The 17,099-nt window shown below is 46.6% G+C and overlaps 2 protein-coding genes across 3 annotated transcripts; both read right to left on the bottom strand.

The window, feature by feature from the left end:
• Positions 1–5,648: 5,648 nt before the first annotated feature.
• LOC100833191 (UDP-N-acetylglucosamine transferase subunit ALG13 homolog) lies at positions 5,649–9,136 on the bottom strand. 2 transcript variants are annotated; one of them, XM_010237114.3, is made up of 4 exons: positions 8,856–9,136; positions 7,510–7,770; positions 7,172–7,283; positions 5,649–6,090 (listed from the first exon to the last, which is right to left on the bottom strand). In XM_010237114.3, exons 2-4 carry the CDS (start codon positions 7,672–7,674, stop codon positions 5,834–5,836), a joined length of 534 nt encoding a protein of 177 aa, XP_010235416.1. In that variant the 5' UTR covers positions 7,675–7,770; positions 8,856–9,136; the 3' UTR covers positions 5,649–5,833. The 2 variants fall into 2 exon arrangements, with proteins under 2 accessions (XP_010235416.1, XP_003574954.1); XM_003574906.4 differs by having other exon boundaries at positions 7,172–7,268; positions 8,856–9,134.
• Positions 9,137–12,922: 3,786 nt separating this feature from the next.
• LOC100832881 (cytochrome P450 CYP73A100) lies at positions 12,923–14,985 on the bottom strand. The gene is made up of 2 exons (XM_003574905.4): positions 14,040–14,985; positions 12,923–13,917 (listed from the first exon to the last, which is right to left on the bottom strand). Exons 1-2 carry the CDS (start codon positions 14,906–14,908, stop codon positions 13,173–13,175), a joined length of 1,614 nt encoding a protein of 537 aa, XP_003574953.1. The 5' UTR covers positions 14,909–14,985; the 3' UTR covers positions 12,923–13,172.
• Positions 14,986–17,099: the final 2,114 nt, after the last annotated feature.

The following is a 17,099-nucleotide window of genomic DNA, read 5'->3' as shown; positions in this document are numbered from 1 at the left end:
ATTAGGAGACAGACCCTCCTTTCTCTTGAAAATCCATTTGCAGCGAACGACCTTCTTCTGTTTTGGCAAGGGCACAACATCCCATGTGCCATTCTTCTCCAGAGATTGCATCTCCTCTTGCATGGCAGACAACCACTTCACACGGTCGCCGGAAACAACTGCTTCACTATATGTGGCCGGTTCACTATCATGCTCCACCTGTTCTGCACAACTCAAAGCATAATAAACAAGATCACACTCTTCAATTAAACGTGGACGAGGACTTTTATTACTCTTTGGACGGTCAGCTGCAATAGACCGTGTGGGTTGCTGCAAAACAGGTGGTGAGGGTGGAACAATATCACCATTATAATCATCATTGTTTCCATCATCATTACCATGATCAACCTGAGCATCATCGTTGTCAACAATTTCATCAACGTGCTCCACCTGCACTTTAAGTCTCTCCTCTTCAATGCGAGACGCATCAGTGGACAATGTATCATGATACATAACTTTTTCATTAAAGACAACATTCCTGCTCAGAAAATCTTTTTAGTTTCAGGATTCCACAACCTGAAAACTTTAACTCCAGAACCATAGCCAAGAAAAATGCACTTAACAGCTCTAGACTCTAGCTTTCCATTATCAACGTGAGCATAAGCAGTGCAACCGAAAACTCTCAACTGTGAATAATCAGCAGGTTTACCAGACCATACCTCAATGGGAGTTTTCTTGTCAAGTGGAATAGAAAGTGATCTGTTTATGAGGTAGCATGCGGTGGAAGCTGCCTCAGCCCAAAAACGCCTGCCCAAACCTGCATTGGACAACGTGCAACGGGCCCTGGATATGATGGTTCTATTCATGCGTTCAGCCACGTGAAGGGACGCGTAGAGATAAACAAAAACTTTTCCTACGCGAACTCCCAAGATCTAGCCGAGGTAGAAGGCCACGAGGATTACCACTAGACGCGCAGTTGCGGATTATCGATGCGACGCCTTGATGCAGTGCAGTCCCTCGATCCGATCCAGCCGATCCAATCCCGCGATCGTCGAAGTGCTGAACGTACAACACCTTTGCCGGTATCCACACGTGCGAGGAGGAGCTCCGGCGGCGGACTGCTAGGTCAGGTGCGACGATTGGACTGAATGGGGCTAGGGTTCTCAACGCATGAGAGTGGAAAAAACGTGCCCCTTAGGCATCCCACGCCCCTGCTTATATACCGAGTGGAAGTGGGCTCCAGCACTTGTGGCCCATCCACTTTGCGAGTCCAACTCGCATTGTCAACCCAATTCCGGTTCGGGTCCAACCCGACCAAATACTTGCTCCCGCTCTTAAGTGTGTGACCCCGCAGGCTCATGGCGACTTGGACACGATTGGAGTCCGACTCTCAATTGATCAATCGGTAGCGGCTCCTAGCAGAACGTGCCGACTCCCAAGTACCATCGAGTCATGACGACGTACCTTCCAATGTGACATACGTCTTAGTCCCTTTTGCCTCACGATATACCTTGTCAAACTATAGGTGATTAATCGTCATCCCTTTCATAGTTCAACTCTCTTCTCGATCTGTGATATACGATTCATTCGACTAACTCTTAGTCGATCGACCCGGTTAACAGTTAACCGAGTCGCGCATGGCCATGCTTCCCGAATCATATCACTCGAGAGGGCCCAGAGAATATCTCTCCAGTCGGAGGGGCAAAATCCCATCTTGGTTATCCACATCACACAGCTTGATTCTCAGTCAACCCGAACTCTGCCTTTATAACTGCCCTGTTACGGAACAACGTTTGACAGAACCTAAGTTGGTGATCCACAACTCGGATTGTGCGATAACCTCAGGTCTAAGGATTACATTGATTGAGACATGCAAATGACGACCTACTCGTTGCATCTCAATATGGGTCAGTCCGACTCGCTAAACTCTTTAGCCGAGTCCGTGTAAGCTGGAATGACATCACCTTGCCCATGACAAGTGGAACCGAGTCATCAGCCAACTTTCACATTAGTCTAGGTTATGTGTCCAGCACAACCTCAATGACTAAGGACAATTTAGTATGAACAACATGAATACATAGTTCCACAATCAAATCACATATTCAATGATACATATCAGATGTTCAAACAAGGACAACTTAATAATATTTATGAATACATTGGGAATTACATCATACATGATTGCCTCTAGGGCATATTCCCAACATCACGCCATTTTGCTGTGGAGTACGGGCAACCGTGTAGTGCTTAACCACACCATCATTGCTGCAAAACTCCTCAAACTCATCAGAAATAAATTCACCACCATTATCAGTACGCAAAATTTTCACCTTCCTTTCAGTTTGCTTTTCTACCATAACTTTCCACTTCTTAAAAGCACCAAAAACATCAGACTTGTGTTTCAGAAAATAAGGCCAAACTTTTCTTGAGTAATCATCAATAATGGTAAGCATGTAATTAGCACCACCAATAGAGGTCTTACGGGAAGGTCCCCAAACATCAGCATGCACATAATCTAATATGCCTTCGGTGGTATGAATGGAAGAAACGAATTTAACCCTCTTGTGCTTACCATAAACGCAGTGCTCACAAAACTCAAGCTTACTCAAGTTGCAGCCATCGATGAGCTCTCTCTTGACCAACTCTGACATCCCATGTTCACTCATATGCCCAAGATGCATATGCCACAGATTCGTTTTTGAACAACCATCAAAATCATTAGGTGTAACGGCAGCAGCAAAACAGGCAAAGTGCTACCTCTAAGAACATATAATTTTGCAGAATTCATATCACCTATCATGTGAATAAGAGAACCTCTAGATACCTTCAAAAGTCTATGCCCACCGGTGTATTTGTACCCGTCACAGTCCATGGTACTAAGTGAGATCAAATTTCTTGCCATGCTTGGTATGTGCTTCACCTCTTTCAACGTGCATGTCATGCCATCATGGGTCTTGATCTGAACGGACCCAACGCCAACAATATGGCAAGGATTGTCATTGCCCACACGCACAAAATCTCCAGTCTGCACAGACTCATAAGAACTGAACCAATCCTTGTTACAACAAATATGAAAGGAACATGCTGTATCAAGAATCCATTCATCATCACGGGAAGTACAAGCAACCAGAACAGCGAGGCATTCACCCTCAGAGCTGTCGGTGGAAACGACAGCGGCCTTACCAGTACCATCGGACTTATCTTTCCGTTTGTAGGTATCGTTCCTTTTCTCCTTGTTCTGCAGTTTATAACAATCTTCAATGACATGATTATTTTTCCTACAATACCTGCAGAACTTATCTTTTCCACGGGACTTTGAACGAGCTTTTCCGTCCCGGCTCTTATCTCGGTTGCCATAGTTGTTGTTCCTCTGCTCGGTCCTGCCACGAACCTGCAGAGCTTCTGCCTTTGACGACGACCCATCGGTCTGCACCATAGACTTCATCTTTTCTTTCTGTCTAAGTGCTTCTAAAACCTCATTAAGGGTTAGAGAGTCATGGCTATAAAGAATTGAATCGCGGAAATTTGTATAGGAACTAGGCAACGAGCATAAGAGTAAGATGGCTAAATCCTCATCATCATACTTAACCTCCAAAGTTTGCAAGTCAGAAACTATCTCTCGAAAAACAGTTATATGAGATATTACCGATCCATCTTCTTGCAGCTTATGGGTGAACAACTTCATCTTTACATGCATCTTACTGGTAAGATCTTTAGACATGCAGATCAATTCCAGTTTCAGCCACAGGGCTACTGCGGATTTCTCCTCCAATACTTCCTGCAAAATATTATTGGATAGATGAAGTTGAATCAATGACAAAGCCTTATGATCTTTGCGTTTCTCTTCGGCAGTCCACTCCTTTTCATCCTTCTTGCCAAAGGAATCAAGCACTTCATCCAGATCTGAAGTTTGGGCGAGAATCGCCCGCATCTTCACTTGCCATAACGAGAATCGTGTGGTGTAGTCCAGCTGCGGCAGATCGAACTTCAAGGTAGACATGTCGCAAACCCTAGGCGGAACTTGGGGCTCTGATACCACTTGTTATGAACGCGACAAGCAAGAACGAAGAACGAAGAAGAAATCACAGCACAAGGACACACAGATTTAACGTGAAAACCCCTCTCAAACAACGAGAGAGAAAAACCACGGGCGCCAGCCAGCGAAATTTCACTATATGGGAGTGTTTACAACGCCGGGGAGATTTCACGAACTCAACTCGTGCGAACTCTACCCAAAACGGCGGCATACAAGGGGTATATATATAGCAGGAACATTAGGGCAAGTCAGATCCGTAACGGTCACACCGGAAGTTCCGGTTGGAGGCAGGAAGTTCCGCATATTCCTGAATATCCGGAAGTTCCGCAGCAAGTTCTGCAATTTCCTGAAAGTAATAAAGAGCGACCGAAGGTTCGGCCGGAAGTTGGGCCGGAACTTCTGGCCCCTGGGAATCTGGATCAGATTCCAACACGCAGTTGCGACAAGTAATATGTAATAGATCGGGAGAGTATTTATATCCAAGCTCTAATTCGCTGGCGGCCATAGCTATAGCTTTAGGATCACCGTTGCTCTGAGCTCGACAATTAAAGTTTTCTTTTGGGACCATCGGTATAAATGGGCCGATCTTGGTTCATTCTGATTCCCATGTTTGATTAAATTGGCTTTTTAATCCTTTTTTTTGCTAGCTTCGTATTTGTCAAAGCAAAAAGTATGGGAAATGAAGTCGGCAATCTCGATCAATCTGGGTCAAAAAAAAGTAGGTTATCTCTAACTACTAGCTAAATGCACATGCGTTGCTACAAAACTAAAAATATATATTCCATGTATGAGTTTTTTAAATATTTATGCGATCGTGTTTTCTAATTTGGCGCTAAATAAGAGTTCTCAAAATATTTATTTAAGAAATAATTATCCCAAAATTATACATCAAACCAATCAAAAGATCATGATACATAAATAAATTTACTACATTGAAACAATCAAGTGACGATCATTTAACAAACTACGAAGTCTTGGTAGGGTGAATTGATGACCACCAACTCAGATTTTTATAAGTGTAAAGATAAAGATACTACATTTTCCCTTATGAAAACCCAGGAAACTATTTTGGAGAAATCCTGGATTTTTCTTAAAAATGAACAAATCATAAGAAACCTGAAATATTATGGAGACACATGGTGTTATGTTTATGTTTCATGAATGTTCATAATTTCTTGTGGGGTTTGCCGTTTACTTCCTTCCATTCTAAATTGTCTAATTCCCACTTTTTACTAACTTGTTCATTCTGATTTTTTTTAGCTTTCCCATTATTTTTCATAAAACATAATGTTTTTTTTAACATTGCCGACTATTTTTTAACTGTCTTAAAATTCTTTATACTTCCGAAACAAAGTTCTGGTTTTATTTTTTTAATAAAAAGATCTGACTTTATTGAATCATGGAAGAAAATGGAAAAAGGTATAATATATCGAAGCAACATAAGAAAGCATAAACAACAAAGATTCCCGATAAAACTAAAAGCTCCATCATGGTCCTTCGAAGTCAACGTGTTTAGCTCCACCCTTCGCATTTGACGTCATCCATATATTTGGTGACAAAACTGCAAATTATCATGTTCACACAAGCTAGAGTAACTTTTGTAGGTTCTGAAAAGACACATGAGCTGTTCACCTCAGAAAATGGAAACATAAGATCACTGAACACACCATAAAATGAACTTCCAATATCATACAGATTCGGTCAATTATCTCACTCAAAGCAGCATGACTAATAACATGGTCTAGTCATCCATAAATCGAAAATTAGCCAAAAATAAAGAGATTTGCTGACTAGAAACGTCAAAAGGAAAACAAGACATCAATCAGCTGGAAAGCCAAGAAATTTATTGATCAGTGCAACAACTGGTTTGGCATCCCCTGGAATGTAGGCTAGGAGAGTCTCCAGATCCATCCCCTGGATAGTCTCTTCCAGTGTCTGTGGGCGTGCACACAAAAGGTGCTTCCTTTCTGCCAATTCCTCTGCTAACTCAATCTGGTGATTGTCCATCAGATCCTCATTTACAACAACGATTAGAGGTTTGCCCAATCGCAGTGTCTCGAATATGCTCCCTGAACCTGTCAACAACTCACTGAATATAAACAATTCCGATGGCATAATGACACATGTTTGATGTTTTGTGGGTTTAAGTAAGCACGTAGCACTTGATTATTCTTCCACGCATTTGTGTTAATATCTCTGTTGAATAGATGACGCCTTAAAAAGCATGCAAGTAAAAATTTCACCCTGGTCAATTTTGGCAATATACCATTTTATTTACATAAAAATAGTACATATGCAACATGGGAAATTTTTCAAATGAATCACCTTTGGAGCATGTAGTAATTACTAATGGAGTACACTCAAAGTAATAAAGAAGCACAACACATGTGTATAAGTGGCACATGAGGAGTGGGAGTACATACACCCATGAGCACACAACCAATTTCCTTCTGATACAACCACTTAAACTAATTAATTATGCTTTATCATTTTCAATATACTGCATTAATTATTCTATGATACCCCAATGCAAGCTGTATCAGATCAAATTATACAGCATGTAGCTCATTGCTATCCATGTCACTTGAATGTTTTGTTCCTTTTTCCAACATATAACTTAATGTCATGTGATTGGGTTAAACTTCTAAAGCCTTCCGGCAATGACATGAACTCGAAGCACACCATATGTACATCTGGTTCTTTTTCTGGTGTGTAGCATAAAGAGATGACTTCGGGTTTGAAGAAAACATGCAGGAAAATGTCAAAGCAAAAAAAAAAAAAATACGGAGTAGAAACTTAGGCACTTAGCACAGTACAAAAAATGTTGAGGCCTCCACCCGAGGGTATTGAGGACCGGTTGGATTACTTTCCCTACACCAATTTTCTGGTTGGCTCTAGCCTCGGAACTGCTCAGCAAGGGGGCTAGCGTATGAACGGGCAAAAGGGTTCGTTTGCTTCTCATAGATAGACAGTAGAAGATTTGAAATGCTCTTTATCAAACCATACAAGGCCACGCAAGGAAAACCCTCAAAGTTTCGTGAGACTTAGTTATCATGATAAAAAAAAATTGAGGATTAGTACAAACAATAGCTAATGCCATGGAAAATAAGTCCAATTCCTTTAAGATTTTCCACTATAGAAAGAAATTATGTTTACCTGCATGACTGATCACTAGGGAAGCTTCTCTTATATAGTCGGCAATGCTTGACGAAAACGTGAAATGATCAACTTTAAGAGTTGCATCTCCTGAGACCTGTATTCGAGAATACTACATGAATGTTTGTGATGTATTAGCCTCTTATCAGTTCCTTTTATGGAAAATATCATTTCCATGACAAAATCTGTCATGGACTGTCTACTTCAGAAAATGCAACTGTATGAACAAAATTGTTCACAAGACATCAAGCTGCATAACCAAATTAATCACAAAAAAACTTAGCATCCTGACTATGTAGGAACAACATGCTGATTGAAATAAAAAGGATAAGCTTAACCTTAGATGGAGCATATGTCCCTCGGCCCATTTGAATAAAAAGATCAGTATAACCTTTTTGCCATAAAGCTTCTTTGACCTGCGGAGAATCTACTTTCTTGACAAGAGCATCAAAACATGTGGTCCCTACTGTGACAAACACCATTCTTCTCTCTCTATCTCCCATTTCTTTTGAAACAAGCACATAGCCCTGTAGAAGTTTTGCTTTAATCTGATTCTATTGTGTCTTCATTGACAACAGAACAAGAACCTGAACCTGAACCTGCAAAAACAAAATTTCTTAACTAAACAGAGGGAAAGTTGGTTATGAAAAACAAGATGCCAATTTCCTATTCCGCTTCATCTTACCTCTATTTTATGAAACTGAATCGAATGAACTAAAGCTTAACTCTAGGAAAATAATATCTTTATCAAGCATAAGCACTAACCAACAAATTACACTCTGCGCCACTAAACTTAAGCAGGTCACCATTCTCTTAATTTGCCTGTGTAGGTCACTAACTAAATTAAGTAGACCATTACACATCACCGCCGTGCCAGAGCTCTGGTACATAGGCTCGTAAATTTTGCAACAATCTCAAGACATAATGTTTTGTTCGAGCTCATCTGGCTAGCAAGAGTATGTGTCTCTTCAACATCAACCTTGTCCCTATTTGGATCATTTGACCATGACTTTGATCACAGGCAAGTAAGCGGCGTTGATTGGGATTTGCCAGATAGCAGTGGGCTAGGACAGAGTTGGCTCCAGCCAGGAGGTGGGCATAGGTGCCTAGATGGCCAACCAAGTGCTGCAGGTGTGCCACCTCCAACATAGTAGGAGTCAATATTGATTTGCAATATTAGGATTATGTTGTTTCGAATTTAGAATTTCGCAGTAGCAGAATGGGGATATTTAATTGATGATTGAAATTCAACATGTTCTGTGATTAGTATCCAAGTTTTAGTTGAATGTAAGCAGGCCTAGTAAATAGTATCAACGTTTTCTGCCTCCTCCATGTGATCAGTATAGAAATACCCAATAAATACGAGTCTCAAAGGCAAGTGGGTTGGAACAAAAATATCAACGCAGTGACGGCCGTCAAGAATTATGCTGGTTCAGCCATCTGATGTGGAGGGGATGGTGATGAACTGATGATAGTGGCGTGGTGGTGATGTGTAATGACCCACTACAATTTAGTGAAACAGACGTGCAAATTGAGAAATCGGTGAGCTAGAGTGTAATTTACCCTTAAACATCACAATTCACGGTATAGTTACTCAGCCTCGCAGATTAAAGACAAAAGATCTGAGACCTACAAAAAAACACTCGGGAGACAGAGCAACTGTGAAGGCCTGAAGGGGACTCACGCAGGTGGGCGGTGGCGGAGGTGGGGTGCAGATGCCGATTCTAATCGCCGGAAGAAGGAGCGCGCAGGCGCAGCCGGATGGAGCGGGCCAGGGCGTGAGGGGGATACCGGAACAGTACAGGAAGGGAGAGGAAGGAGCAGCCGCCTGCTGGTCGGAGCTTGATGGCGGCGCGCCGTCTGGAGACTGGAGGTGGAGGGAGAGCGAGGCGAACGATGGCACGTCTCTGGGCTTCTTTTTTTTCCCTGAGAGAACGTCCGTGGGCTGTGATTTCACGTAAGTACCAGTTTATAAATGGGCAAAGCACCTGGCCAAGCCGGGCCCGTTTATAAATGGGCGGAAAGATGATTTTGACGTTTTTCGACTAAAAATTACCGGATGGAAAAGGCAAGGCACGAGGATGAAACCCTAGCTACTGAAGTTATGATCGACCTATTCTTTGAAACTGCTGTGATTACAGCCTGGCATCTCTGGCGGCAACGGCGTTGCTTTGTACATGATGAACCTACTCTTAACATTTCTAGGTCTGTGTTTGCGATATTATCTATGGCCAGGAACTGCAGTATTGCTAGCTCCCACAAAGCTGAAAAGAAAAATGAGATGTGGCTGAAACCACCCGTTGATTATGTGAAGATCAACGTGGATGCAACCTTCTCAGCCGATGATTTGAGTGGAACGATTGGAGCTGTTATCTGGAATTCTTTTGGGGAGTTCATTGCAGCGACGAATGGTCGGCTTCCTCTTGTTGCTGACGTTGTCTCGGCGGAAGTTGCGGGCGTCAAACTGGGGCTGGAGCTGGCGGTGTCCCAGGGCTGTAGGAAGGTGATCATTAACTGTGATAATTTTGTGGTTATAGAGACATTGCAGAAAGATTGCTTCCATCTGCTGGGAGAGTTTGGTTCTGCACAGTTCGTTCACTGCAGTCGGAACACAAATAACGTGGCTCACGAACTTGCCCGTCAAGCTAGATTCTCGCCGGTTGGATCGTGCGCGTCTTCTGCTCCCTCTTGCTTAATCCCTCTCTTACTGAATGATGTAACTCTTGTTTCTATTAATCAATAAAGGGGGTTTTTGCCGCCAAAAAAAAAGGATGAAAGAAGACCTAGCCATCCTCGTTGAAGGAAATTTCAATCTCCGGCGGTTCCCCTCGTTTCTGACTGCCTTTTTGGCGTTGAGAGACGGGGAGAACCACGGATCAACATTTAGCATTAATTTTGCAGTTTTTTGATTAAATTTGTGTGTTCTTTGCGGTGTCATCTTGACGGTGGAGATGACGTCGTCTAGAAGATTTATGGCCTGGCTCTGTCCTCGTCTTGGCGTAGGCATCGCGTCCTATTCCATGGAGTCAGCGGTTCTCGCAATTATTCTTTTGGTGTTTTTGGTATTTTTCCTTGTCAATTCATCAACAAAGAAGCAGTTTCACAGCTTTCCTTGTAAAGGGTGTGTCTCCAGCCATGGTGCGTTCAACGATCTTAGGTTCTCATTGTTTGAGGTGGGTGACTTAAGCGGTTTTTCAAAACCTATAAGGTTAGTACAGGCAAGCATGGTGTTTGTAATTTCGTTACCGGTTACATGGAGAAACTTCAAGATGTGGAAGATGGATCTAGAAAGGTTGTTTTCGAAAGACCATGATGGAGCTCTTAGTTCTATAGTGGATTTTCGTTCCTTATGTTCATTTAGCTGGTTTCAATCTATCGTACTTTCTTCTACGAATCAATAAAGCCAGATGGTTGTTTAAAAAAGACTAAAAATTACTGGAAGTTAACCCCTTACTCGCTAGCGGTTAAACATGTTTCTGACGAGACGGGTCCACCGATTAGGCCTGCGTCCAGCGCGGCAAATCACTTTTTTCTCCCTGCACTCTCTGTGTGTTCCCGATCTAAAAGTTGCAAAGATAAAGGCCGATGGGCTATCGCGGGGCGGCGGGCGCTGGCGAGGTAGGTGAGCCGCAGCGGGAGCGAGCGGCACGAGCAGCCGCGAGTTGCAGCTTGCCGGCGGCGGATGTACTTGACAGCGCTGAAAGCGAAGGAGAGGCCCTAAGAGAGCTCGACGCCGCGGATGACGTGGAGAGGCCTTTCGCCGGGGAGTGGCGGGTCACCGGCCGCCTTCCCCGACCCCAAGCCGGGGAGCAGCTGGAGCACCGTCTCGTCCCCGGGAAGTCTCCGGCGCCCTTGATTTGGAAAGCAGCGAGCCCCACAACGACGCCCGTGGTCGCCGGCGCGACCTCGCCGTCGCCGGCTCTTCTCCAACAGCGGCTGCGCGCCCCCGCCCAGCCCCGCCACGCCATGACCGCCCGGCCCCGCACCTCTTCTCATGACTGCGCACGTCTTCTGTGCACATCCAACCGCCTCCGCTCCTCTTCTCGTGCACCGTGCAGCCCCGCTCGCCATGGCCGCCCGCCCGACCGCCGTCTCCCATCCGTGCCCACTAGGAAGGCCAGGAGGAGGAGGAAACATAGGAGGACCTATTGGTCGAGTCGGGCTGCTGTCGCTCCGCCGGCGCACATCGGAGCGGAGGAATAACCAACCCCTCTGTCCGGATTACTTGGTTGATTGGTTGGTCGGTCAGGGCGGTCGGCATGAGTGGCAAGGAGCAGCAGCGAGTGCGGATGGTGGACGGGTTCATCGTCATCCCCTTCTCCTCCTCCTGATGGGGAATCGCTGTCACTGGTGGCCGCGTCGACCTAGTCTTCCGCCGCCGCCATCGCTCCACCGCCGGAACCGGTGACCATGGCCGCCCAGGGCTCTGATGCCGCGGCAGATCGGGAACAGAGGGTGGAAGAGAAGAGAGATGCATCGGTTCTCAGCTACCACGGTGGTACGCCATGTCGGTCTGATCGGTGGACCTACCCTGTCAGTTTCAGGGTTATTCGCTAGCAATCGGACGCTTAGTCTAATCCGGTGGTTTTATTAACAAAAACGTAGACCGCTACAAATCCTAACCTTTAATACGGTGTTTTTTTTAATTTAGTTTAAAAGAAACCAGTCCCAGGCGGCCGGGCCGGGTTGTTTAGCCTGGCAGGCCACATACAAAATGCAAAAAAAAAATATTAAAAAAATATGAAAAGCGCTAAACGGGTCAATCTGTGCCGGCCGACGAGGCCGAGGCACGGCCCGTTTAGTTGTGTGTCGAGCATGCACAAGCCGAGCCGGGCTGCCATGCCGGTGGGCGTTTGGAAACCGCCCTGTCATCCCGTAAAAAAAAACGGCCCGGTCTGTTGGCCACCTATACGGCTATACCAGACAAGAGCTGTGCATTGTATTGAAGCCGGGCCATCAGCACTAACCCTACACCAAAAAGGACCCCCACATGAGTGGCATGTGCAAAATAGTGTGTGCACTAGTACTGTGCTTCTTACATTTTTGCTGTGGGTTTAAAAAATGGTAATATCAGATTTTAGGCTTCACCCGTCCGACAAAGGCGAAGGTAATAACGATATGACTTCATGTCCTTGGGCAGCAGCAACAACAATTGTTGCGGCATGCCATGGGGCGACATTAACGTTGTGGCACAACAAATTTGTGCATCATGGTTAACGTTGTGTCCATTAGTTGGCGATGTTGTTGCCTGCAAGAGACGGCGTGAGAACAAAGGGACTCTCAACCACCACAGAGCACGAGCGGCGTCCACATTGCACCGAAGGCCGAAGCCAAACCTAATGCTAAGAGCCATTTTGCCATGGTTAGATGGAAGCAAATTCCCGTTTTCTGTAGAAATGAATTTTCATTTGTTTAAAACATTCATATGATTGGTGGAATGGATTTTTCAGTATTCTTGGAAGCAATTTTAGTTGCCACGGGAATATATGACACAAATTATCTAAGAAGTTTTGGTCCGCAAGAAAATATCGGACACAAACATACATTTGTTTGGATTATATAGAACTAAAAAGATAAGAATACTTCCAGTTAAATATTTGGTTACAAATATAACATTTAACACGGATGAGATTGTTTTAATCCAACAAGTTGTTGCTTAAACAACTAACATTTTATTGTTACAAAATTTTCAAATACGAATATTTGCCATACAGTTGATTTCTTGTTTTCAGTTGTAGTCTGAATGATACAAAATTAAGGCCAGCTTTGTTTGGAAACAACCAAAATTCTTAAATCAAACAGGGCTGTTTAAAAGGAACACGTTTGTTTTCCAGTTTCAGTCTGAATGATTTGGATTTCATAGATACATTTCTGAAAGCTGGAAACGATAAAATAGAACTGGCCTTAATCCAACCAACATACCGTAGTACTACTTTGTTTACTGTATAACCTGTAAAACAAAACGAAATTAACTGTACGGAGTAGTCTCTGAATCCCACATTCATGCAGAGTCGATGGGGTGGAAGGCAACGACGGAGTGGTTGGCAATGTGCAGGCTAAACTGCCCACCTTTCTCGCTGACGTCGAGCTTGTCGACGCCCGGCGGGGGCAGCATCTGGAAGCTCCTCACGAGCTTCCCGACGATGAGCGCGAGGATGGGCATGGCCAGGATGATGCCGGGGCAGCTGCGACGGCCCACGCCAAACGGCAGGAACCTGAAGTCCGCCTTACCCCCGATGGTGGCCGCGTCCACGCCGCTGTCCTCGTCCAAGAACCTCTCGGGCCTGAACTCCTCCGGCTTCTCCCACAGCTCCGGGTTGTTGGCCAGCCACCAGGCGTTGACGACCACCTTGGAGCCCCTGGGGATGGTGTACCCGCCCAGCTTGGCCTCCTCCAGGTTCATGTGCGGGACGAGCAGCGGGATCGGGGAGTGCAGCCGCAGCGTCTCCTTGATCACGGCCTGCAGGTAAGGGAGCTGTTGGATGTTGGACTCGGTGATGGGCTCGTCGTCCCCGAGCACGTCCTTGATCTCGCCCCGGACTTTGGTTTGCACGGCCGGGTGGTTCACGACCTCGGCCAGCGCCCACTCGATGGACCACAGCGTCGTCTCGATGGCTGCCACGTTGATGTTCTCGACGATGTAGATCACGTTCTCCGCCGTGATCTCGCCGTTCTTCTCGGCTGCGAGGATGTGGTCGATCGCGCATCGGAGCTTGTCCTTGTCTCCTGGACTATCCATCACCTTCCTGCATACAGGAAGGTATTCAATTCGATATCAATATCTTAATATTCGCTTATCCGGTAGCAAAATGATAAGATCAACAAATAGAATGCTCGCGAGCAGTGTTATGACACATTAATTAGTTACCTTCTTTTCTCTACGTAGTTGTTGTTGAAGAAGGCGAGTCTCCTGCTCTGCAGGTCCCTGCATTTGTTGAGGTAGCCACGCAGGAAAGGCCTGAGGATGGGGATGAAGTCGCCGTAGTTGTAGTCGAAGCTCTGCGCGAGGCGGCTGCGCTCGGAGTTGAACCGTGTGGCCTGCACGAACAATGGGTCGTCCACGGACTCAAACCGCGCGTCGAACATCATCCCGTACATGATGTTGTAGAGCATGAGCTGCAGCCTGCGCCGCACCACGACGCCGGCCACACGCGCCACGGGGTCGGCGCGCAGGTCGGACACGACGGCATCCATCTCGGCCTCCCACATGGCCCTGTACTGCTGCACGACGCGCGCAGTGAAGAAAGGCAGCGTCATGACCCGGCGCATGCGGCGCCAGTGGTCGCCGTACTCGGTAAACACCATGTCGGCGCCGTTGGCCGTGAAGATGTCGAACACCACGTTGCGGGGCCTGGAACCGAACTCCACGCCCTGCGTGTGGAGCACCTCCGTGGCCAGCCGCGGGTCGGACACCACCACCAGGTTGCGCACACCGAGCCGGAGCCGGAACACGGGGCCGTAGCGCGCCGAGAGACGGGCCAGGAACCGGTGGTTCAGGTCGTTGCCCACCTGCAGCCAGTTGCCCAACACAGGCAGGGCCGCCGGCCCGGGCGGCGTGCCGTCACTGCGGTGACCGGGCCCGCTCGCCGCGATGGCGACGACGACGAAGGCGGCTGCTGCTGCCGGCAGGCTCAGCGCGATGTTCGGCGTCTGCAGGAATGACGAATTGAGGAGCCAGTAGACGGCTAAGGAGGTGGCGACCGCAGCGAAGGCCGCCCTGATCGCCAAGGCTGCCATGCTGCCTCCTCTGCAGGTTGGATGGAAGTGCTGTGTCGTGTGGGTTCAAGCGAGCGCTGAGGTGATGCGTTGTTGGATGCTGGGCGTGCTTATATAACACCGTGGATGGTAGGTGGGCCGACGTGTGAGCGGCAGGGGAAGGGCGCATATGGCACGAGAGGCTGCGCCAGAACATTTGATGGTTTTGGGACCAAACCTGTGTGCCGCCGGGGACCGGGGAGGGAAACAGGGTAGGCGCGAGTGCGCGAGCCGGCTGGCTGAACGGGGGCGTGGAATTGCCGCGTGCTGTGGAGAGACTTAGTGTAGAGTCTGTAGACTCGAAGCCCCGTGCCTGTGCGCTCAGAGTTTTTCTTTTCTTCAGGAGCGTGTGGTCAAAGTTGAGAGACGGTGGTTGGTAGGCAATTCGTTTGAGCGCTCTGGACTGACCTGCTCAAGCTCGCCTTTCTACCTGGGACCCGTCGGCATGGCAAATGTGCAGTACTCGGTATTATACTACTACTAGCCCGTGCTTCGTTACGGAATACATTTCATGACACAACTCAACTGGTAGGAAAAATAAAAGATCAAGAACACCAAAATGTTGATAACACGCAGAAATGATCTTACATGAAGTACAACACCGTGATACAAATCTTCAACTACGAATGAAACAAAGGAAGTTAGCAAACCCAGGCTTGCTAAACATCGTAAGCTACCCATAAGCCGACCATTTCACCAAAAAAATATGCCATTCTGATTAACTTGTAAGTATAGGAAACATATCTGTTACATGATTCATCCCTAAGAACTGGATGCAATCACACACCATCACAATTTCCTTGCTTCCAATGTGAACTTAGTGTAAGATTTGGTACTATTTTCTTCAGTTGAACATCAAGTTGGAACTCGCCGTAGGCTTTGGTACACTGCTCTTCAGTTCAATGTGCCGCAAGACATGACATAGCCTATTTGCAGAGCACGCCTAGTGTCAGTCCTGCAAACCATGACCAAGTTGGGAACTAATATTGCACATCAGCAGAAAATATGGCAGACCCTACACATGCATGGCTTGGCGATATTTAGATAGAGAACAGAAAACAATGAAACATCAATGTAATATCCGGGTCCTAAGCATGTCCTTCTATCGAACAAATACCCTCAGCTGCTGTAACCTCAGTGTAAAATAAAGGCAGCATAAAAATGGTGGCATAACACCACCTTAAATAGCTTTGCATCTCTTGCAATCAGTCTCGATTTGTGCCAAACTACAAATTTTCAGGAGAAAAATATATCAAACTAATTCTATAAAAATTTCCATTGCATACACAACATTTACCCTGACCAAATTATAAACAAATATTTACACTGGTCAAATTTCAAAACAAAACTTAAACGGGAGAATGAACCTCTTGAATCGGACATGATCGATAGCATGATTGCACTTGCCAAACAAGTTACATTCAAATAAAAGTAATACACTACAGGCATGACAACTTCTAATTTACAAAGGGAAGAAATTTGACATATAACTGCGACAGTGCAGCAGCTGTGCAGGGTGACATTACCTGAGGGGATCGGCCGCAACAGCTCCCAAGCGCAAACGAAGCAGTTGGCGCTGTAGCAGCTTGGCGGTGCAACACACGGAAAGTGCTGGGGTCGTGGTGGACTCTGGGAAGACGTGCGTAGAGATGAGGATTGAGACGTGCGGCGGTCGCATGAGCGCGGAGGAGATGTTGTTGCCCTTGTCCGCTTGGTCGGAGACGCGCGGACACGGGATGCTGGCAGGGACTCTTCCACGACGACGAGTCGACGACCGTGGCGGCGGCACGGACTCGAAGACGGGGGCGTCAACTCGGGAAGGTCAACGGTGGGAAGAGCCCACGGGCGCCACCTCGAGGAGGACGAGGAGGAGGCGGGCCGGGAAGTGCCCCCGGGCGCCATCCGGATCGGGGGTGCGGGGAACGGGAGGCGGCGAGGAGATCCGGATCATGGCCTCAAGGGTGGGGCGAACGGGAGGCAGTGTATTATTTTAATGTGGGCTCGTTTTTTTCTCCGTGGGAAGCGGGCGCGATCAGGGAAGTGGGATTCCTTCGTGCGAGGGAGGAGGAGGACGCACTAACGTAGCTGAGAATTAAGCATGGTTTTAAATAGCGCGCTATTTTCTCGCGATAACGTCGCTGTAGCATATCTGAAGACCCGGCGCTACGTTTAA

The sequence above is a fragment of the Brachypodium distachyon genome, chromosome 3 (genome assembly GCF_000005505.3).
Source record: "Brachypodium distachyon strain Bd21 chromosome 3, Brachypodium_distachyon_v3.0, whole genome shotgun sequence".
NCBI lineage: Eukaryota > Viridiplantae > Streptophyta > Magnoliopsida > Poales > Poaceae > Brachypodium > Brachypodium distachyon.
The sequence above is the reverse complement of the archived record's forward strand: the minus strand, read 5'-3'. Positions and strand labels throughout refer to the sequence as shown.